Raw genomic sequence first — 22,716 nt, 5'->3', positions numbered from 1 at the left:
AGCCAAGTGGGGTCTAAAGGGGGTTACAGCTAACCAAATAGAAACTCTCTGGCTAATGGTGTAAAATTTTAAAATGGTGCCTTTCAAGATCTGCTACCATTCCCTGTCACTAAAGAATTAAAAGTTTACTTCACTTAGACTGTTCTCTTCCATAGCAAATAAACCTAACATTTAGCCATGACCTTTGTGAAAAAATAACTTAGGAACTTGCATAGAAAAGAGAATTCCTCTTTATTTTTTAAAAGTCAGCCTTGAAATTTTTATATCCGTTGAGTCATATTCTTGAAGCAATTGGCTGATTAGTTCAAGAAATGTTACCTTCCCAATTCAAACATGACATTTTGAAAGTCATCCATGAATTACATGCCTTGGGAATGAAAGGCTTTTCTGTGCCAGTTAAAAGTTGTTGGTTTTTTTTTTCATTTTAAGGGCAATCATGAATATCTATAAGGGCACATTTATGACTCCCAGAACAGATAGAAAATTAGCAAAGTCATAAAATTTTTACCCAGCTTTGCTATTGCAGCTGTGACTCAATCCAGTCTCCCACCAATTCCTCTGCCACTAAAATGGTTAAGGATGATGTTATTTTTGCCATTACAGGCAAGGCACTGGTCTTTGTATGTTGGCTTTCTAAATCTCTACATGAAGGTCTGGGGAAAAAAAAGGGTCTGTTCTTCTGGTTCAACAAAAAGTTGCTGGTCCCATAAATTTGTTCCTGAAAAGTCTTACCTTCTGGTCCTGGAAAATGCCCCTCTTCTTCTAATCCCATAGAGTAAACCAATGCTAAACCTCAGAAAATCAACTGGCTGTAAGCTTTCTGCCTTCATTTATACTACTGTATTCAGGATCTGTAGACATGGATGTATGTTTCGGTATATACCCACCCAGTAATTACTGAGGCAAGCCTTTAATTTGTCTGAAACCGTGCAGGCATAATGGTGACAACCCACACATTTTTCCATTGGAAATTGTAAATGGATGACAACGAAAGAACCCAGGCCTCCCCCGCCCCCTTCCTGGGAAGCTTTTTCATGACTCTGTCCATCAGGCCAGAATCAACTCAATGCTCATGGGGTGTTGATCACTGTCGCTCAGGTAATTAGAACAGTGCTACTCAAAGTGTGGTCCTTAGAGCAGGACTGGTCTTTAGTCAGCAAGGAGATGAAGTCAAAACTTAAGAAAAGACGTTCAGAAATGTTTAGAGGTATTTGGTGGAATCCTTTTCTGCCTGTTGAACCTAATCATAAAAACTGGGGGTTTATCTTCATTTTGTAAAAACTAAATGGAATTGAAATCTAATAGAATTTCTATCTCTGGCCAGGATGAGAGTGAGTTTTCTTTTTTGGAAGAGCTGTCAGCAACACAAGACCTCGTCTCACATGAGCTCGATGGCAATAATATTATTATACACTTATATTTGAATAACGATCTTATATTTGAATATTAAAGCACGAAGTGATGTCTTGGTTTGGGACCACTCCGAAGCAGATCCAGAAAGAAGGATCTGGGCAAGTAGCTTATTTGGGAGACAATTCCAGTGAGCGACAGTAGGGGAGTGGGGAGGAAAGACAGGGAAGGGAAGGAGGCCAGTAATTGATGTGTTAGCAAGCAGGTCCCCACCGTGGGTGACAGGACCTCAGTCTCACTGGGAGCTCGGGAATGGTATAAAACACACTTCAGAATTGCCCCACTCGAGGGATGAGAGAGATGGGGTATTCATCCACCAAGGTCCTGTTAAGCCTCCTGGGAGGCACTGTTCACTCCCTGGCACTTCAGCCCCATCTGTGCGAGCTGCGTGGTCCCTGGTTAGAGAAAACCATTAGGTAAGGGCTTGCAGGAGCTTCCAGTTGAAAGCTGAGCTGGTCTAAATGAGATGAGAAGGATCGCTCCCTTTGATCACTAACTTTGGGCCCATCCAGAACTGCTTTCACTAGCTTTCTCTCTTGCCTTGTGTAATTAATTAGTTGGTGGTCTACCTATGTGGCAGAGACTGATCGGGTGCTCACACAGCCGATCTCTGCTTCCTGGGCCCCCGACTGGACTCCATTTCCCAGTCTCCCTTGTAGAAGAGTGTGGCATGAAACAGCTGTACTTCCCTGGGCCACCTATATAAGTCGTTGTCCATATTCTCCCTGCTTTTTACTCCTTAAGCCTCCTGGAATAGAGATGACCCGCAGGGCACCTTAGAGAGTCAAGCCTTGAAGATGGAAAGTTTGGGTCCTTGGGTCATCACTTAGAGGAGAGCCACTTGACCAGAAACATACCTTTAGAGGTTTCTGTATTAAGCCATTGTGATTTTGAGGCTTATCTATTACAGCAACTAGCATTACTTTAAATAATGCAACATACACGTGTGATCAAATAATTTATTTTTCTTGATATCACTTACCACTATTTCAGATTATGTACTTATTTATTTATCAGCCATCTCCCCTCCACCAGGAGAACTTGGATTTGTACACTGCTGTATCTCTGGCATCTAGAACAATGCCTGGCAACTAGTATATGCTCAATAAATATTTCTCCAATGACTCAACACCGATGCTCATGGTACATGACAGGCCCTATGCTAGGAACTTCATATCTCTTATTTTATTCTCTGAACAACTGTATGGGGAAACTGGAATATACACAGGCTGATTAACTTATCCAGTGGTACCCAGCAGGCAACTGAGGGAGCCAGGATTGGAATCTAGGCAGTCTGACTCAACTCTCAAATTCTTCTGCCCTCTGTACCTTGCCTGGTGATATCTGCCAGGTACAGAGCTAGGGGCTGGGGGTGTAGAAAGCATGAGACATGGCACCTTCCCTTCAGGTTGACCCAACAGGCAACAGTTGGCATGGGGCTTGAGTGCAGCAGGGAAAACAGGCCAGTCTCATTCTTATCCATGGAGCAGGCTATCTTCTAGAAAGTTAGGCTCTTCTACTCAGCCAACCTGAGCAAGGGCACAGATACAGGATTCAAATCCTCTTATGGAATATGAGAGAATTGAGCAGACTATATAGAGCTAAAGCCAGATCCACTGTCACCAACACGAGACACGTAAAGGGTGGTGCAGGGACATTTGGTGGATTTGAACAATTGCAGCAAAGGCAGAGTGAGTCGGAGGCAAAATCCTGATCCTGTGTGTTGGGAAGAGTTAGGAAGACAGTTGAGTAGAGGTTAAGGTTAAGAACAGGGTCTTCAACCAGCTTTGCCATGTACAGAGCCTTATGACTTGGACAGGTTAGAAGACCTTGTTGGGCTTCTTTTGTCTTATCTGTAAAATGGATGTAAACTGCTTGCCTCCCATGGTAAAGTGATTAGCACAGAGGCACAAAGTGTGTGCTCAGGAAGGGTGGCTGGTATCATACCTATTCTTTGATTCTTGCTCCCGGGTCTTAGGGTGGGGAAATCTACCCCCTGGCCACTGAGCTACAAAGATGGAAAGGCTTGGAGACTAATCATGGTGGATAATAATTGAATGGGGTGAGGAGGTTGCCCAGCTCTTCTGGGGCCCTGCCCTCATCCTTCCCATGTGCAGCCACTAGAGGGCCTTGCCTTCTCTGTCTGCCACTATTGGCTTGCTCAGACGTGGCACCTGAGAGGCCCAGTGGGTCACTAGAAAAAGGGATCTCTTTCCAAGGAGCAGCAAAAGAGCAAAGCATTTGATGAGAGGCGTCTGTAGAGCAGTTGCTGAGGGATCAGACAGCCTACTGTGCGGTGGGCAAAGTTGGCCCTTGCTCACATGATCCCCTTTCCATGAAGGAATTACCCAGGGTTACCCTGGGGCTGGCTTGGGGCCCTAGAGTAAATGAGATACATCTGCATAGAGGCAGGTTATAGTTCAGCAAATTTCCAGAGGGGTGGCACCATCTGGATGATGGATGGGAAACTAGTGGTGTTCTCAGTAGGCAAAGAGCCCAGGAGCCCTCCCCAGCTCCTAATTCACCCCACCTTCCAACTCTCAGTTCATTATGTCAGGAAGGTCTGATATAAAGAGGCAAATAGCCCATTGGAAACATGGCTCATATCAGTCATTCTCACTGTATTAGGAAACAGCTTTAATTTTCCATGCTAAATCCTTAACAAAAACACCTTAGACACAACTCCATACCTTGCCATTCTTGTCCCTCTGGCTCATCACTGTAAACATCCCAGTTTTCAGAAAACACCAAGCTCTGGCGTAGCTCCTTCCCTTTGCCCATACTGTTTTCTTCCTCCAAATACATCTCCTTGCTCTCTCTCTTCTCTGCTTTGTGAAATACCACTCCTCCATTAGGTCTAGCAGGTACTTCCCTGATTCCTGCCTCTATTTTCCCAGAGTACTTTCCACATACCCTTTATAGAACACTTATCAGAGGGGGTTTTTGCTGTACATTTTTGTCTCTCCTGCTCACTAAAATGAGCTTCTCATGTGATTCATCTCCAGCTCTGCTTGAATACCTGTCCTGACAGGGTACTCACCATCCCAAAGGCAATGCATTCCATTGCAACCAACTCTCTTGGCAAAAATGGTTTTCCTATTATTAGGAACCAAATCTGCGTCCCTGATACACGGACCTACTGATTTTCTCCTTACCAGTTGAGTTGCCTAAACTTCCTTCAGGTGTGAATAAGGATTCTCATTCCATAATTAGAAATAGGTCTTAAATATAAATATCCTGAGAGTGGGCAATACATGGATAACTCATCCTAAAGTGTAAATGACTGATAAGAGCTTTTCCATTAAAACAAGATTTTATTATGAGAACCTAAGGGTAGGCTGATATAGTAGATAGAGCACTGGACTAGGAAATGAATGATAGATCCAATGTGATCTATTTTTTTCTGAGCTTTGGTTTCCTCATCTAGAAATGGAATAATTTGCACAATGAGGAGTTCTACTTATTACTGTAATTGCAGAATTTTGTCTGGAAGCAGTCCCACTCACCTGGGCTGTCTTAAGCCTTTGCTCTGGCTTGGATTTCTTAGCTCTTTCTTAGCTCTGGGTGGGCAAAAAGTTGCACGTGTATCAATGAGCTCTAGCCTCCTGGGGGCAGGGTTGATATTCTTGGTGCCAAAGATGCTATGACTTATACCACCCACCACCACATCAGTCAATGAGCCTTTTATTCTACCTGGTTTGAACCTTCCTCTCCCCTGCCTTGAAGCCCTGCTTTACCAGGGCTATTTATGGAATTCGTATCATAAATATTTGCAGGTAACACATTTACTGTAAGTAACACATTTTATTATGATTTTATTATGTAATCTCTTTTCCTGGAGTTTTGCAAGTAAAGATTGCATAAGAACCAACTCTTTATTTGCCCTAAGTTCCACCCTACAGAACCAGGCCATATTAACAATTGCTTGATGCACAAGACTCAGTGACTCAATAAATACTTTACAAAAATAATGTATTTTTTTCTTTCTTAAAACATAAAAAAATTAGGGTTTCCTAGACTTGAGTTCCCCTCCTTGTTTTTATATTTATTTACTGAGAATATATTGTGGAGAAAAAAATTGTTACGATGGTATTAAAATAAAATAGATAAAATGAAGTTCATGTTCTCTCCCCATTTGTTTTGCATTTTTTCTTTGGAAAAGTGCTACTCCTTGTTTTTATGTCTGACCTTCCTGTAGCCTTCTGAACCTATTAAGGCATGAGCAGAAATTCTATTCTGGGGTCTTTTAGTAGAATCATAGCATTGTGTTAATACTGGCCTTTGTTTTAAAGTCCATTTAAAACCAGGCCTCAGATTTTCTCCTAAAATACCCATTTGCTCCCCACTCCCTACCCAGGCTGAGGCAAGGGCACTTGGAAGCTGAGACTTCATCAAGGTACCTCACTGGCTAACTAACACTTGGTTTCAGGTGGGTGTTTTCTTGTGTTGATATCTTTCTGTTGAATTCTTTATTTTTAAAGAAGTCATTACTACAAAATTCCCTCTCTCTTCCATCTCCCTAAGCCCCTTTCTGAACTCTCATGGAAGTGATTAAATAGCTTCACGATGACAACTCCAGAGAAAAGGTGACGTATAAGTCACATTCATATTAAATAAGTTACAAAAACTGCTTATCACGTTTACAACTTCCTTCTCTTTGCCCCTTTGCTTCTCTCGGAAACGCTGGATCCGGGGTGTGAGTTGAATCCCACCTGCTATGATGTCCAGGTTCTTCTTCCAGCTTCTTTCTCCCCATCTTCCTGAGGACATCCCCCCTAGGAAGAGTTCCAAGGAAGCCATTGGCATTGAAGAGGCAACGGTGGCTTCATATGGCAGTCACGAGGGCCTGGCACACACCCCTAGTGTAACTTATGACAAATACTCATGTGGTATACGTACATATACATGTATGCGGGTAAGAGGGACTCTGTGCCAGGTGGCGGATCAGTGCAGTGTGTTTGTGTCACGAACAATAGAGGTGGTGTCTCTTTAATACTCTCTGGCCTCTTGAAACTGCTTGATATAATCTTCGTCCGAGGGGCTCTCTGTGCACTTCTGTCCGTTGTTGGGAGGTCGGGCCTCGTTATACCTGCTCCAGTCGCCCTTGCAGATAATCCAGGGCAGGATGTCCACTTTGTAGTGGAGCTCCGCTGAGAACTCAGTGCTGATGAGATTGGGCGTCCCCGCCCCTTTGCCCCTGGTGATGAGCTGCATGTTGTCGCCATAGCAACAGTGCTGGGCGGCCAGTGTGGTGCTCTCCAGGGACAGCATGGAGCGAATGCAGTACCGGGCCGTGGGCTTGTAGATCTCCAGCTTCTCCTTGGGCCCGCTGGCATCCTTCCAGCGGAAGTCCTTGCGCTTGATGCGGTCGAAGATGTCGGCCGTGCTGTAGGCCACCTCGGTGGGGTAGGAGCAGGGGCAGCTGGGCAGGTCGTTGATCACCTTGTGCATGTACTTCTTTAGGAACTCGCTCTTGCAGCTCATCCAGCGCTCACAGCTGTCCGTGTCTGAAACGGGCCAGAGAAACCCTCTGATGGCATGCAAAACCGGCTGCCTGATGACTTTAAAGTCAACCTCTCCCTTCCCTGACTGGCAGCACCTGGAACCCCCAGGCCATGGGTGAACACAATCATGGCCCTTGAACTTGGGAACTTTGTTCTTGGCCCCACCAACTCCTTAATTTATATTATGAAAACTTTTCACATACATAGAAAAGTGGAGAGAATATATGTATACAATGACTACCCAGATGCCATCACCTAGACTTAATCATTGTATTTCCCTCATTAAAATTTTTTTTGGAAAGATATGATATTATTACCGCTAAGTTTTAGTAGGCATCTACAAAAAACAGAGGATAATTACACCATATTTTCTATGTTTTCCTAGATAACCGTAACCCCATTATCACCCATAACAAAATGAACAATAATTCAGAGGACCATTTTGAATCTCCTCTCTAAATAAGCAAAGAGTGGTGGAAAATGCCTCAAAGGGATATTTGTAGAACTAAGTTTTATTTCTGCCACTCACTGACTGGTTTAAACTAGGCTAGTGGCCTAACCTCTTAACCTTAGGCAGGAAAGAGTTAACAACCGTTACATGCAAATCCCTACGATAAGAGGTCTCAAAGAGGAAGAGGCTGGTGGTCCCTGCTTTTAGGGAATTTAATATTTAGGCCAGAGGACACTGACCTATAGACTTTGAGCCAGAACCTGCCCCAAGAGGTGTGTAGTGTTTGGCCTTACAGTATTAAAAAATATTGAATTAATTGCCAACGTTTAAGAATTATGTGATTCCACTTATTAATGTAGATTCCTGGTTTCATTTGAAAAACCCAAAGATAGGTTGACATCAGTCCTGCATTGCCTTGTGAACAGGTCACCAGTGACCGCTTCTTGGTCAAGACAGGAGGTCCCCAGTTCACCACAGTCCCTACCTGGTCCCGTCACTCATGGGTGTTCGCTCTTAGTCCCTTAGTCATGAGAGTTCAGGACCTCTGGTTTAGTGAATGTCTCAGTTTGTGTTTTCCCAGACCCGGAGACAAAGATGTCAGTGAAAATGGTTCTTTGGGAAATGATTCTGGGAAACACCAGCAGGGAGTATGGAGGTGGGACAGGGAAGGGGGGTTGGCAATATGGGATGTGGATCAAACAAGTAAGCACTGTAGAAACTGGAGCATCTTGCCCTTGGACCTCGGAAACCCATCCAGTGACAGGGTGGAACTTTACCCAAGCCCCGTGATTCTGGGAAACAGCCAAGGTTAAGACTTTCCCCCGCCCTTGGGCATTCTGGAAAACCACTTACTGTAAGAACCCTCTTCCCCGCAGGACTTGATAAGACTCACAGCTGCTGCCTTGTTTACCCATGACAAAACCAGACACAGACCCTCCAGATTCCTTTTCTTGGTCTCATAAATGATTAGCTAAACTGCTCATCCCCGATCAGAACAAAACGCATCCCAACTAAACTTTAGTTAATATTCTCCCCTTCTTTCAAATCCCTGAACTTTTTTTTTTTTTTTTTTTTTTTTTTTTTTTTTGCGGTACGCGGGCCTCTCACCGTTGTGGCCTCTCCCGTTGCGGAGCACAGGCTCCGGACGCGCAGGTTCAGCAGCCACGACTCATGGGCCCAGCCGCTCCGCGGCATGTGGGATCTTCCCGGACCAGGGCACGAACCCGCGTCCCCTGCATCGGCAGGCTGACTCTCAACCACTGCGCCACCAGGGAAGCCCCTAACTTTTTATTTTGTATTGGAGTACAGCCAATTAACAATGTTGTGACAGTTTCAGGTGCGCAGCAAAGGGACGCAGCCATACACATACATGTATCCATTCTCCCCCAGACTCCCCTCCCATGCAGGCTGCCACATCACATTGAGCAGAGATCCCTGTGCTATACAGAAGGTCCTTGCTGGTTGCCCTTTTTAAATATAGCCGTGTGTACATGTCAACCCCAAGCTCCCTAACTATCCCTTTCCTCCACCCTTCCGCCCCTGTAGCCATAAGTTCATTCTGTAAGTCTGTGAGTCCGTTTCTGTTTTGTGAATACGTTCATTTGTATCATTTCTTTTCAGATTCTGCATATAAGCGATATCATGTTATATTTCTCAAGCCCCTGAACTTTGACCTACCCTCTGCCTGGGCCAGCATATAGCCTCTCCTTAGGGGTCCCTACCGAAAATAGGCTGGTCTCAGGGCAGAACATTCTCTGATGCCCTATCTGACCTCACCAGCCTTCCTTCCCAATGCCTCATGTGGGGTTCTTCTAGCCTTATTTACTCCTCTGTAAAAGAAAACTTTTGCCTAACCCTTGAGAGGCTTGCAGGCCTATAGACACAGTGTTTTCTCTATTGCAAATAGGCCCTTCCCCTTTTGCAATAATCCTTTGAATACAGTCTTTGAAGAGAGATTTTTTTTAATTTGGCGGGATATGGATATTATCCACCAGTTCCCATTAGTCACTGATAGGGGCCTGCTGCTGGACTTCTGGATGACTGTGGATTCATGAGCTGGTGGCTCTGGGGGCCAGAGCACGCCGTCAGGCAAAGAACCACAGGGGCTGCTGGGGTGTAGGGATGTGCTGTGGGCAGTGACAGGTTTCCCATCGCGTGTGGCTCAGGAAGCTGCAGTGGGTAAGATGAGCCATATCTAAAGCCGCCCACCATGGTGGAATGTGGGGTGCGTTAAGGGGGCCAAAGCAAAAAGTCCCGCGGGTGCTAAAAAGTGTCATTTCTATCAGTGCAGGTCAGGGAGTGCTTCAAGGAGTGTGTGACACCGGGCTGGCCCTGAGCCTCTTCAGGGCTGCATGGTGGCCACAAGTGTCCTGCTCAGAGCTCCTGCAAGGAAGCCTGCTGGGGGCACTTTGCTGCCTGGTGGCCTCCAGCTGTAGCCGCTGTGGATCTGCCATGGTTTCCACATCCAGGTTGTGCTCCCCCGGGGCTGCTCTCGGTCGATGACTGAGCCTGGTGTGGGTGCTGCCCAACGGGGGACCCCTTTGTCAGGCAACCTTTGCTGGGGGGTCCCCGTTGGCATGGTCGAGACTTTCTCAAGCTGCTTTGAGGCCCTTGCTTCCCAGTCCTCCTTCCTTCCCTCCCTCCCTTTGCAGGGGTCAGGCCTGCATCGTGGTCTGAAAGCCTTCCCTGCTTACTCCTGCTGCTTCTCCTCTATCCTTCCCGGGCGCTTCCCCAGTGAATCTCTTGAATGTCCAATCCCATCTCAGAAGGCTGGACCTGACTCAGACTACATACAAGAGGAGAGATGGGGCCGGGCGAGGGGAGGGCCATCCAGGTTGGTATTAACTGTGCAAACCACAGTTAAGCAGAAGAAGTCTGGGGGCAGGATGCTTGTTCAGTTTCCCTGGAGCAGAGGGTACAGGGAAGGAAGGTTGTTAGTGTCAGGTCATGGGGTCTTCAGTGTGGTTTAGGCTCGTTTCAGAGGGCACTAGGGAACCACTGAAGGTTTCTGAGTGACAGTGAGCTCTTCACTGAGCTATGCAGTAGGAACAAAGATTCAGTGCTGATGCCAACTGTGAGTCCAGGTGAGATACTCTGGGAGGGAACAGCGGGTGGGGTCAAGAGTAGTCGGAGAGGTAGGGCTGCCAGGCCTTGGTGGGCTTGGGGGGAAGGGAGGAAGGTATCAGAAGTGACTCTCCAGCTCTGACCCAGGTGCCTGGGAGGCTGGTGGTGTCATGAGTGAAAGTCAAACGGTCGGGCTTGCGGGGCAGCTTGCAGGGGTGCTCAGGTTTCTCTTGAGGGATATGAGAAAGAGAGAGCTGGGGCGCCTCCCAGGAGCTCGGAAAGGCCTGGCCTAAGATGAAACACCTGGGCTCTTGTGCCAGACTGCCTGGGATCGAATCCCAACTCAAGTATTTAGTGGCTCTGTGACCCTGAGCAAGGTATTCTACCTCACTGTGCTTCGGTTTTCTCATCTCTAAACTGGGTATAAAAATTGCACCGCTCTCCAAAAGTGCAATGAGGATTAAAGCAGAGGGAAAGCAGGGAGTACACAGAACAGGGCTGAGGATGCTGCCTGCGGGGATGGGCTGAGTGCTATGATTCCACCCCTGAGAGCCCCTGACTGAGCAGTGGCATAGAGATTGGAGGGTCCATCCTGGGAAGTGTGTGTCTGCAAAGCCAATGGGGGTCTCCCTCAGAGGGCAGGGTTTGCAGAAAAAAATTCAGCGAGGTCCCAGAAAATAGCTTTGTATTTTTCCTCCAGAGTAGAAGGTCATCATAATTCATGTACAGGACATAGGTCCTTTTTTTTTTTTTTTTTTTAGTTTCTGCTTTATAACAAAGTGAATCAGTCATACAGACATAGGTCCTTTGACTTATTTTTTTTTATCAAATTTACATGGAGTATTCAGTGTGAATGTTCTCAATGCTTTACAAGTATTAACTCATTTCACTCTACAATAGGTCTAGGAGGTAGGCACCATTACCTTAGACCATTTTACAGATCAGAAAACTGAGGCAGAAGTAGGTTAAGAATCTTGACCTTGTGCTAGTCAAGCTTTTCTCATCTCTGCTGGGCATCTTCCACTTGTCCTTCTACATCCTTATTCCACATTTTTCCTTGCCATGGAAGGCTGCCCTGTATGCACCAGATCTGTGGGCTCCCTAAGCCCTGGTTTCTAATTGGGATGAGCCAGTGGGAGGACCGGGTGAGGGACCAGAGGGAGGGAGGAGCAAAGTCAGGGTATTGTTCCCGAGGCTCTTCCCTCACTGTTACAAGTTGGCTACCTACTTCTGGGAGCTGGAAGTGTTGTCAGGCAGCCCTCTCTCCACAGTGGCTCTGGGAACCACTCCTTCCCCTGGTCCCTTCAGGCCAGTGGGTGGTAAGGGTTCCCCATGCTTGCCAGCCCCAGGGTTCTGTACAAGCCCTTCTTGGTTTCCATCCACCTGCTCACACCTTTGCCAAAAGGCCCTCATCAAATGCTCCTCTATTACCTGATCTGCGAGTGAGCCTTGTCTGTTCCTGCCCAGAACCTGCCTGACCCACCAACCCCCCTCATCCCTGTGTGTCCTCAGCTGCCCACTGGGTGCAGCTGGTCCCATCCCCTGTGAAAGGGCAAATAGCTGTCTGCCTGTGGGGTGAGATATGGGGAGGCCTGAGACACTCTCTTCCCCAAAAGCCCATCTTGTTGTTTTATCATCTTATGCAAAATTCCCACATGTAGTGTTTAATTTTTTTTTTTTTTTGCGGTACGCGGGCCTCTCACTGTTGTGGCCTCTCCCATTGCAGAGCACAGGCTCCGGACGTGCAGGCTCAGCGGCCGTGGCTCACGGGCCTAGCCTCTCCGCGGCATGTGGGATCTTCCCGGACCGGGGCACGAACCCGTGTCCCCTGCATCGGCAGGCGGACTCTCAACCACTGTACCACCAAGGAAGCCCTAATTTTTTTTTTGTTTGTTTTTGGTCAAATGCATTGTGTGTGCAGAAGGCTTCTGCTAACGTTTTGGTTGCATGTGAAGGACTGTGATGGAAACTCCGGGCAACAGAATTTCCAAACTGACTCCAGTGTGGCTGAGGAGGGCAGAGTGAAGAAGTGAGGAAAGGGTTTTGGGGGGCGGGGGTGGCAAAAAGAAATGGGGCAGGAGTCCTACCGTTCTGTAATATAGAATTACACCCAGAAGCACGTGGAGCTATTCTTATTCAGCAAGCTTTCCCCTTGCTGAATAGACACTTTCAATTTTGTTTGGTCCACGTTCAGTGTACTTTAGCTAGCATTTCCGAGCAGATGAGTAGCAGGGTGTACCAAAGGGTTACGAAAGATTCACGTGGCGGGGAGTGAGATGGGGGAGGCATAATGTCGAGAAAGTTCCCGTTCTCTTCCTTCCTGCCCCCCGTCCTTCTGCTGGAAAACTGACATCACCATTTCTTGATTTTACTGGGGACACTCGGTGAGAGTTGGGAGAAGAGATGCCCTGAGGCTCGAGGCCCGAGTGTGGACGGATTCTGAGCTAGGGGCAGGGCACCCCGCCCGCGTGCTATGGATGCTGTGTGGCTGATATAGCAGGGCTGCTGGGCTCCGTCTGGTTCAGGAGGAATGGGGCGGCTGCTCTCTCTTGCTTGGTGTATATTCAGCGAGCAAGAAGTATGCTGAGAAAATTGGACCCCGTAAGAGGAAAACGAAACATTTAAATGGATCCAAGGATGGCATGGCAAAGGCAGAAGGAATCTCCAAAATGCTAGATCAATATTTGGATGGAAAAGCAAAAAAAAAAAAAAAAACCTTTCCTTACCAACTTCGAACAGTTTGGTGGCATTAAACTCTTCGCTTCCTGCAAGCAGACTCACTTCGGTGGCAGCTGTCCTGAAGGTGTCTTCGATTCCTAAACACAGACAGGAGCTCATTTTCCCTAGTTACATGGAAAAAGTCAGCCCTCCACCCCACACACCCCCGCCCCACTGGCAAATAAAAAAAACAAATACACTTGAATAAAGCCTTTTTTGTATTCATTACTACTCATGGGCAGAAACTTGCCAACAGAGGAAACAGTAAAAAGCAGGTATAGAGCATAAAATATATTAAAACCCCAGATACCATTTGCAGCATGAAATCAGATCCAAATGTGCCTGAATGTGCCTAAGGAACTCATTCCTTGGGCCTAGGAATGGGATTTTGGGTGGTGCGGGATACGCGTCAGGATGGCTATCTATCTAGAGGTGTCAGGATAGCAAACTAAACTAGAGGCTGTAGAGCGTAGTGGTTGACAACTTGTCTCGTGGTCACCACCAGTCTTAAGGACTGACTCACTGGGTCCAAATCATTACTAGCTGTGTGATCCTGGGCAAGCGCTGGAACATCTGTGTGACTCAGTTTTCACAACCGTAAATGGGGGGGATCAATGACCCACCTCATAGTGCTGAATGAATTAAATGAGTTATGTGTAAAGAAAGCACATAGAGTACCAAGTGGTAAGTGTTGGCTGACCTTTTCCCCTTGAATATTTGTCTAGTTCATTTTGAGGATGCAGCCGTCCGTAGCTAAAGACCAGATCTCTCATATGCTGGGACTTTTAGCATTGCTGATGATGTTTCAAAAAGAATAAGCTGGGGGAGCAATGAATTGGGAGCTTGGGATTAGCAGGTGCAAACAATTATATAGAGAATGGATAAACAGCAAGGTCTTACTGTGTAGCACAGGGAACTATATTCAATGTCCTGTGATAAACCATAATGGAAAAGACTATGAAAAAGAATGTGTATATGTGTATAACTGAGTCACTTTGCTGTACAGCAGAAGTTAACACAACATTGTAAATCAACTATACTGGAATGAAATAAATTAAAAAAAAACCCAAATTCAAAGTTGAAAAAAAAGAATAACCTGGGCTTGTTATTACTTGCTCTGAGCAACTGAACCCAGCTTGCCTCAAATTTCCTGGTTCCCTCCCCTCCTCAAATGACGACCCCCACCCAGACTTCCTTTGCAAACAAGAATCCCCTGCAAATGGGGCCAGTCAGGAGAGAGAGGAGCAGTGGAACATGGACTATTTGTTGGAGAACCTTGACTGTCTTGCTAAGCATGAGTTGATTTCCTTTAAGGGGCTCTCTCTGGTTTTTTGGGTTTTTTTTTTTTTTTGCGGTACGCAGGCCTCTCGCTGTTGTGGCTTCTCCCCTTGCAGAGCACAGGCTCCGGACGCGCAGGCTCAGCGGCCATGGCTCACGGGCCCAGCCGCTCCATGGCATGTGGGATCCTCCTGGACCGGGGCACGAACCCGTGTCCCTTGCATCGGCAGGCGGACTCTCAACCACTGCGCCACCAGGGAAGCCCTCTCTCTGGTTTTATGTGAGGCCCCTAGAACTTATTTGTATGGTCAGCCTAAGGGACAAACTTTTACAGTGTAATCACTGCCAGGCCAGGGAGATGGCCTGTCCCATGAGTTCTTCCAGTAGAGCTGAGAATCAGGACACCAAAAAAGAAAAGAGATCCTGCAAAAGGAGATCCTTCATGTTCAAGGGAGCCCTGAAAAGCTGGAAGAGTCAAGAACAGAAAGGCAGAAAGGATGGAAGGAGGGCAAGTTCAGATGAGAAGAAAATGTATGAACAGGGCTGCTGGCCACGCTGCTCTCAGTAGTGAGAGAAAACGAGAAGGAAACATTCAAAATGGCGGCAGGGAAGATACCTGCTATCAAGATACCTAGGTCTACTGCTTTAGGTCTGGGTGCCAGCTCTGGGAGAGAAAGCAATAAGCAAGCCTGCCCAAGCCCTGACATTAAATGCTGTCTGTATTCGTGTGTGGCTGAGCTCAATATCCTTCCCCTTGACAGAGGTGTAAGAGTCTAATGGTTAAGAGCATGGATTCTGGAATCAGACTGCCTGGATTCAAATCCCACCTGGACCACTTGCTGCCTGTGTGACTCTAGGCAAGTTAGCCTGTGTGTCTCAGTTTCCACAGCTGCCAAATGAGTACCATCGTCAATAGCTAGTTCATGAGGTTATTGTGAGGATTAGATGAAGTAACACATGCAAAGACCTTAGAAATTTGCTTGATACTTAAATACTCGAAAAGTCCTACTCTTCATGAAACTCGTTATCATCTTTTTCCCTTCTTCATCTTCCCAATCTTCATCTTCATCTTCATTTTCTTTTGTTTCATTTTATCTTCGTCATCATCTTCTTCTTCTTCCCCTCCTTCTCTTCTTCATTTCTTCCTGCCTTCCTCCTCTTCTCCCTTCTCATATTATTATTATTTATTGATTTCTACCCATCCAAATCCCATACCACCAGACTTCTAACTCAGCTTCATTATGATGAACAGGGGAAAGATCAGGACAAGCATCTTGATGGTTTTTCCACTTTTGGAAATCCACCTGCATGGCTGACGGGGGCTAGAAATGCCTCTTCTCACACCATCAGCCCTGTTTTCTGCACATACCCCTTTGCTATCACACACATCGCCAATCTGATCTTCTCTCTCCGCAGAAATCCCTTTGCTCTTCCACTTTTTTGTTCTAAATCTCAGCCTGAGAGATTTAGAACAGAGTTTCTAGGGGTAGAAAAAGGAAGTCTGGGGTGTGGGGATCAAATGTTCTGCCTCTGAAATTTCTTTTGGAGGAAGCCATTTGGAGCATGTGATTTCTTGGAAGAGCCCGAGATAGTATTTTAGGCCGGTTTTCTACCTGACCATGGGGAACACATGGTAGATGGAAAACTATAGACCAGGAGTTGGTAAACTTTTATGTAAAGGGTCAGAAAGTAACTATTTTAGGCTTTGTGGTTCACATATGGTCTTTTTTTATTGAAGTATAGTTGATTCACAATGTTGTGTTAGTTTCAGATGCATAGCAAAGTGATTCAGATATATATATACATGTATATATATATATAATTTTCCATTATAGGTTATTACAAGATATTGAATATAATTCCCTGTGCTATACAGTAGGTCCTTGTTGTTTATCTGTTTATATATAGTAGTTTGTATCTGTTAATGCCAAATTCCTAATTCATCCCTCCCTGTTGGTAACTGTAAGTTTGCTATGTCTCCAAGTCTATTTTTGTTTTGTAAATAAGTTCATTTCACATACGGTCTTGGTTGCATATTCTTCCTCCTCTTCTCTCTCTTCTTCCTCTTCCTCCTTCTTCATAATCCTTTAAAAATGTGTGGGCCATACTGACATGGGCCGTGGTTTGATAACTACTGCTATAGACACAATTATTTTTCACCCCAATATGGCCTCTCACCAAGTTTGTAATTAGTTAAGTTTTCAAAACACTGACAATGCAGTTTAAAGTGATACTTAACTGCCAAGTTGCCCCAATTTGCTCCCTCTGGAGCCTTCAGCAACTCTCAGGCTAACACATGGTTTTTCTGTAGACGGCCATTAAGCCTCTGGTCCTGGCTTCCTTATTAGACCATGAACGCCTGTCTTCATGTGTCTCTTTAAGGTACAACCCCACCCCACATCAAAGGCTCAAATTAACCAGAATCCCTCCTTTAAATTAAGTACATGGTGGCATTGTCTTCTAAGTCACAGTTACTGCAATTGTGTATAAGGCTCAGAAAATCCATCTTTTCATCCACTAAGCTCGTTACTCGTCTCTTGTCCCAGTCTGGTCAGAATTCTTAGGAAAATCGTTGCCCTGTAGGAAGTCAATTTCTATAAGTTTTTAAATATAAACTAAAAGCTTCCCCAGACTCACAGATATAGAGAACAAATTAGTGGTTACCAGTGGGTGGGGGGCGGGGAGGGTCAATATAGGGGTGGGGGCATGGTAGGTACAAAATATTGGGTATAAGCTAAGCTACAGGGTTGTATTGTATACATGTGGAATATAGCTAATATTTTGTAATAACTGTAAATGGAGTGTAACCCTTAAAAATTGTATAAAAAGATAAAAAAAAAAAGCTGCCCTTTAACGTGGAGCCACACCCCTGCGTAAACCCACCTGGGCAGTTTGGACGGTCACATGTCCTAGATTCGGTTGCAGTGCATGCGTAGCCACAAGACCTGGTCCGTTTCTGGTTGCCGTTCCCACAGGTGACGCTGCAAACAGACCAGAGACTCCAGTCTCCCTCACCATCTGTAGAATCTGGAATGGAACCAGGGAGGTGGTCACCAGCCTTCGCCAAAGAGTCCCCAAATCTCCCCCATTGAACTGCCAGCCACCTGTCCATTTCTGACGTTCCCATCGTTAGAGGGGGCCAGATGCCAGCTGGAGTCGAAAGCCTATGGCTCCAGGGTTCATTTTAGGGATTAGCTTAGTAATGGCAGGGACTCTGTCTGAGGTTTTGGACACCTGGCCAGGGCCTGCCCCCTAGAAGGTGCCCAGTAAGTGCTTGTTGAGAATGTGTACATTCACAGAGTGTGGAGCCATGGAATAATATGGTAGGGATTTTCCAAAATGACCACCATCAGTTCCTTCACACACAAAGGGAGGAGTCACATCATGGGCCCCCAAAACACTACACATGGGAATGAAGCCTTCTTGGACCTTCCAGGCGCTTCTCAGTGGACAGCTGATGCCATTGGCAGTAGAAGAGATGCCCAATGGGGCCCCACCTGAACTCCTGAGCCACAGAATCATGAGAAATAATACACTGCTGATGTTTTAGTCACCAAATTTTGGAATGGTTTGTTATGCAGCAGTAGATAACTGATACATAATGGTAAAGCTAGAAGTGGTCCTTGAGGTCATCACTCAACATCCATTCAACAAATACCGAGCCCCTATTATGTGCCAGGCACAAATCAGGGTATGTGAGATATATCATTAAATAAAGCTTTCAAAGATCTCTGCCCTGTGGTACTAATATTTTTGTGAGAAGATTCAGACAATAATCAATAAACACAAAAAAATGAGTAAATTATACAATATATCAGAAATCAATGAATGGTATGGGAAAAGGAGAAGTGGACCAGACTAGGGGGGCCTGGGAGTGTGAGAGCTGTGAGAGAAGTTGGTATGTTATCTAGACTAACTTCCTCTTTTTAAAAGTAAGGAAACTAAGTCCTGGAGTGCTTGGGTGACCCATTCAAGGTCATAAGCGTAAGAGGAAGGAAAGCTTGAGCCCTAGTGCTAAATCCTTGATCTCTAAAGCTTGACCCTTTCTGCAGCATCTCCCCTCTGAACTACTTTTTCCTGCTTTATCCAAATCTTCCTCCAGACTTGGGGCCTCTGCCAGGGCCAAGCACCGAGCCCCAGACATGTGCCTCGCAGGGAAGGGGTCGGCTCTGCTCAGAACAGGTCGCGGTGATCATGATTACTTAGGCCTGGCAAGAATGCAGTCCACACATGTTTCTACCTGAACCGTGGGCCCCGTGCCAGGCTCCCAGGCCATCGTTTACAGGGTGATCACTCTGAACACCGCTCAGGCAAACCCAGGGCCACTGAGTCTCAGCCCATCATGCAAAGTTGGTGGGGGGATTCCTGGTCCTCTTCCCTAACCCAGAGGCAAGAGTCTGCTCACACCTCACCTGCTCCCAGGGGCCCCATCCGTTTCTCCCCACTTCCCAAAAGGGATTTTTCCAAACTTTGATTTCTTTCTAAGACATGGTTTTCCAGCCATGGGGACAAGCAGATGTTTGAAACTACTGCTTCATGTGAGGGAGGTGGGCATGCTTCCCCCCATCAGCTGCCTCCATCTCTCCCATCTCCTCCTGGGCATTAACGCAGTGGAACTGGACAGACCGCTGAGGAGGGGGCCGTGGCTACTCCCTCCCAGACCTCTTGGTAAACTCTCCGAGAACACGAGGAATGTGCCTGGAACAATCACAGGATAGCACTCCTGTCAGCCAGTGTATCCATGTGTAGCAGGTTATACGCGCACGTGAACACACTCAGAGCCTCCTGTGTGAATCACCCGTACCGGATTTTGTTAAAGGGAACAACCACCACACCAAAAAGTCACCAGTAAAGATGGTACTGTTTTTAGACTCATAAGAAAGGGGCAGTGGATCAGTCGGAAAAAGCTGATTAAATCACACAGGTAGAGTCCATGTCACCTGTGGGGTGGGTACTGGCCTAAGACATAATCCAATGATGCCAAGAGGTGTCCTGCTTGGCTCAGTAGAAGCAACGGGGCCTCAACCATCTAGAAATTTCTGGCGACCTTTCCTCCCTGTTGCAATAATTTTGGGAAATATCATCCCTGAACTTTGAGATTTTAGCATTAAACACACCATTTTGGAATCTCTGCCGGAGGTAATGTCTTGTTTTAGTTTCTTGGATCTGAATTACTGAATGCTAATACTGTGTCTGATGATGTGAAAAATGACTTCCGTAATTCTTCCTGTATCCACCCCCTTGGTTACTACCTTTTCACACCAACCCCAGTCTGGGCCATGTGACTTGCTCTGGCCGATGAGAAAATAGAAAATATAATGCAAACAGAAGCTAGCAAAGTGCTTGTGCATTAGGGCTTGCCTTCTCACTGTAGAGAAGTCTTCCACCACCACATGAAGAGCCTGGACTAGCATCCTGGAGGGTGAGGGACCAGAAGGAGAGAGGCTCAGATATCATCCCAGCACCCCCCGCTGTCCAGCTGGGACCCCATCATTGTGAATGAAGCCATGCTAAACCGTGCAGCCCCAGCCAAGCCCTGAGCAGAACAACAGTCCAGATAATCTGCAGACTCTTGAGAGAGAAGACATTTTTTCTTTTAAGCCACTAAGTTTTAGGGGCGGTTTCTAAAGCAGCAAAAGCTAACTGTCACAAATACACTATAACAACCCTCCCTATGCTATGCTCTCTGGATGGTTAGCAGACCCTGGAACCATGACGGATTTATTACTTCACTAAGTGGCTGTCTCCATGTCTTTATTTTATTTTATGTATTTATTAAAAATTTTTTTTCTTTTCAAAGATCCAAATCACATTTAATGAGATTAAAAACTACTAAACCTGAGGTTTATTTATTTTTTTAATGGATAGGATTAATGGAAGATTCCACATGGCAAAAAAAATAGATTGGTAAACTTTAAGACATAACAATAGAAACTATCCAAAATGAAACAGGGAGAAAAAGATGGGTTAAAATGAACAGAGCATTGATGAATTGTGGAACGACCTAAAGCATCCAAATACACATGTAATTATAGTCCCCAAAGTGGGAGGCAGGGGTGGAAGTGGGGGTAATAGAAAAAATATTTGAAGAAATAGTGGCCCCAAATTTCCCAAATACAATGGAAACTGTAGACCCACAGATCCAAGAAATGCAGCAAACCCCTAGCACAAGAAACATGGAAAAGACCACACCAAGGCCATGTCTTTATTTTAAATGCTCACAAAGTCATTTATTTTCCAAACACTTAAAAATACTGGTCCCCCAAAGTTAGGCACAGAACATGTATACAGCCATGTGGCTGATCCTTTCTATTGGGCTAGCAACGAAGTGAAACAACCTGTTGGGGAAAAGTGGGCACGTCAGCCCTTTCTCTGGAAGTGTCTGTAGCATACAGCCCCCGATGAACACCCCATCCAAGCCCCTCCTCGTGGGGGTTTCTATTTGTTTAATGTGTTTGCAGGAGAGAAAGGGAAGTTCTGACTGGGGGACAAAGCTTTGAGGGCAGTATCCCTTTCTGCTATAATAAAATAAGCCTGTTCTCATTGGCTCACCTACCAGGGCATCACTCAGAGCAGAAGATGAACTTGAGCAGCAGTAATTACAAAGATGACAACAAAGACAGCAGAAAACAGTCCCTGCGAACACTTACGTGGTGCTTGGACAGCCCCTATCTGTGACCTCAAAGAGCTTGGTGAGGGCAGAGAACAATCCACAGGGCAGTGGGCTGAGGGCCGGGTTACAGGGATGTTGTTTGAAATTTTAAAGTGGTCATTATACACTTTCAGGGCACTAGAGTTCTGTGGGCCAGTTATAGTGTTTGGGCAACTGAAGTGACTTGGGTCTTGGCTCGGCCACTGGAAAGCCTCTATCCTAATCCTAGATGATAGTGGCTGCCAGTTATTGAGGGCCTGTCTTAACCAGCTCCTCTGTCTACACACCCTGATTGAACTCCTATAACAATCCTGCAAGGTAGGTAGAAACACTCTCCTTTTATGGATAAGGAAACTGAGGCTCAGAGAGGTTAAGGTACTTGATCAAGGTCACACAGCTCAAACTTGGCAGAGCTGGGAATAGATCTGAGATCTGCCCGCTCTGGCCATATCCTGTTCTATATCCTGATATTCCAGCAACTTTGATTCCGGCCCCAGCAGCCCTTCCTTAAGATACTCACTTATGTGAGTATAAATTAATGTTACAAAGAAAAACCCTTGCAAAAAATCACCGTGAGATCTATTAAAATAAGACCGTGACCTGTCAGAGGATTGCAAAGGACTGAGTCCCAGCCCAGTTACACTAAGCTGTGTCCATCTGATTTCATTATGCAGGTTATTCAGAGCAATCTGGGGAATGGTATACTACTATTTGAAAGAAAAATATTTATTTGGATGCTTTCTTTGCCCTGGATGATACCTTAAGTATCTCAAACACATGAGGTCCAAAGTTGAGCCAACTCAATCACAAATTAGGTCTAACTTCTTCTGTTGTGTATTTTTGTAATTTATTCTACAGATGCTTTTACCTTCTACTTATTCATATAGGATTTTTTGAAATACTCTTTGGCCACAGACATTTACATTCTTATTAAAAATCCTACCTTCAAATATTTGAGATAGAATCTTCCACTAAGCCCAGTTCCTGTGGCAGTTGTAGCTGGTCTCAGATGAGGCAGCAAGTCCTCAGGTTCAGTGACGCGCACTGCTTTGCCACTGCATGGACCTCACCTTCCTGGGCTGTATATTCTCTCCTTGTATCCTCCACAGCACCCGACACAGGGATACATACTTAGAAATTGCTCTATACTTTCTTGTTGATTGAAATAAGAGAGGACTTAGCTCATCTGATGCTGTAAAGAATTCTGGAAATCACATGTTCCTTGTGAGTCAGACTGAGAAGCAGTAATTATTCATCCATGTTGCAAATGCTACTGAGTTACTGTAGCGTGTAAGCTACACACCTACAGTCTCGCTTCTAAAAGTGTGGTCCGAGGGCCAGCGGTGTCAGCTTCGCCAGGGCTCCCAGCCCTTTCCGGCATCTACGGCTTCAGAAGCTGCCTTTACCAAGAGTCCCAGGTGATTTGTGTGCACATAAAAGTCTGAGAAGCACTGCTTTAGAGGTATCATAAGGGACAAGATTTTCTTTATAAAGTAGCAATCCTGATGTCTGGTCTAATGATGGTGACGTTACTAAAAGAGACTCTAAAATCACCAAAGATGGGAAACTCCCCCATGACCCAGGGATGCTGTAAGATCCAGATGCAGGGCACTCACTCCCCAGGTATTATAGATCTAGAA

General features: G+C 45.8%; 1 protein-coding gene across 1 annotated transcript in view; it reads right to left on the bottom strand.

The window, feature by feature from the left end:
• Positions 1 to 5,365: 5,365 nt before the first annotated feature.
• ISM1 (isthmin 1) overlaps positions 5,366 to 22,716 on the bottom strand; it is a 77,487-nt gene continuing 60,136 nt past the window's right edge. Inside the window, exons 4-6 of the mRNA XM_081257870.1 lie at positions 17,308 to 17,451; positions 13,155 to 13,244; positions 5,366 to 6,917 (exon numbers count right to left, since the gene is read on the bottom strand). Of these exons, the coding sequence (XP_081113996.1) occupies positions 6,400 to 6,917; positions 13,155 to 13,244; positions 17,308 to 17,451 (752 nt within the window). The 3' untranslated portion in view covers positions 5,366 to 6,399. The remainder of the gene's footprint in view (positions 6,918 to 13,154; positions 13,245 to 17,307; positions 17,452 to 22,716) is intronic.

Source organism: Mesoplodon bidens (assembly GCF_964165515.1).
Source record: "Mesoplodon bidens genome assembly, chromosome: 15".
NCBI classification, from domain to species: domain Eukaryota; kingdom Metazoa; phylum Chordata; class Mammalia; order Artiodactyla; family Ziphiidae; genus Mesoplodon; species Mesoplodon bidens.
Note: the sequence above shows the minus strand (reverse complement) of the source record. Positions and strands in the feature narration are given on the sequence as shown.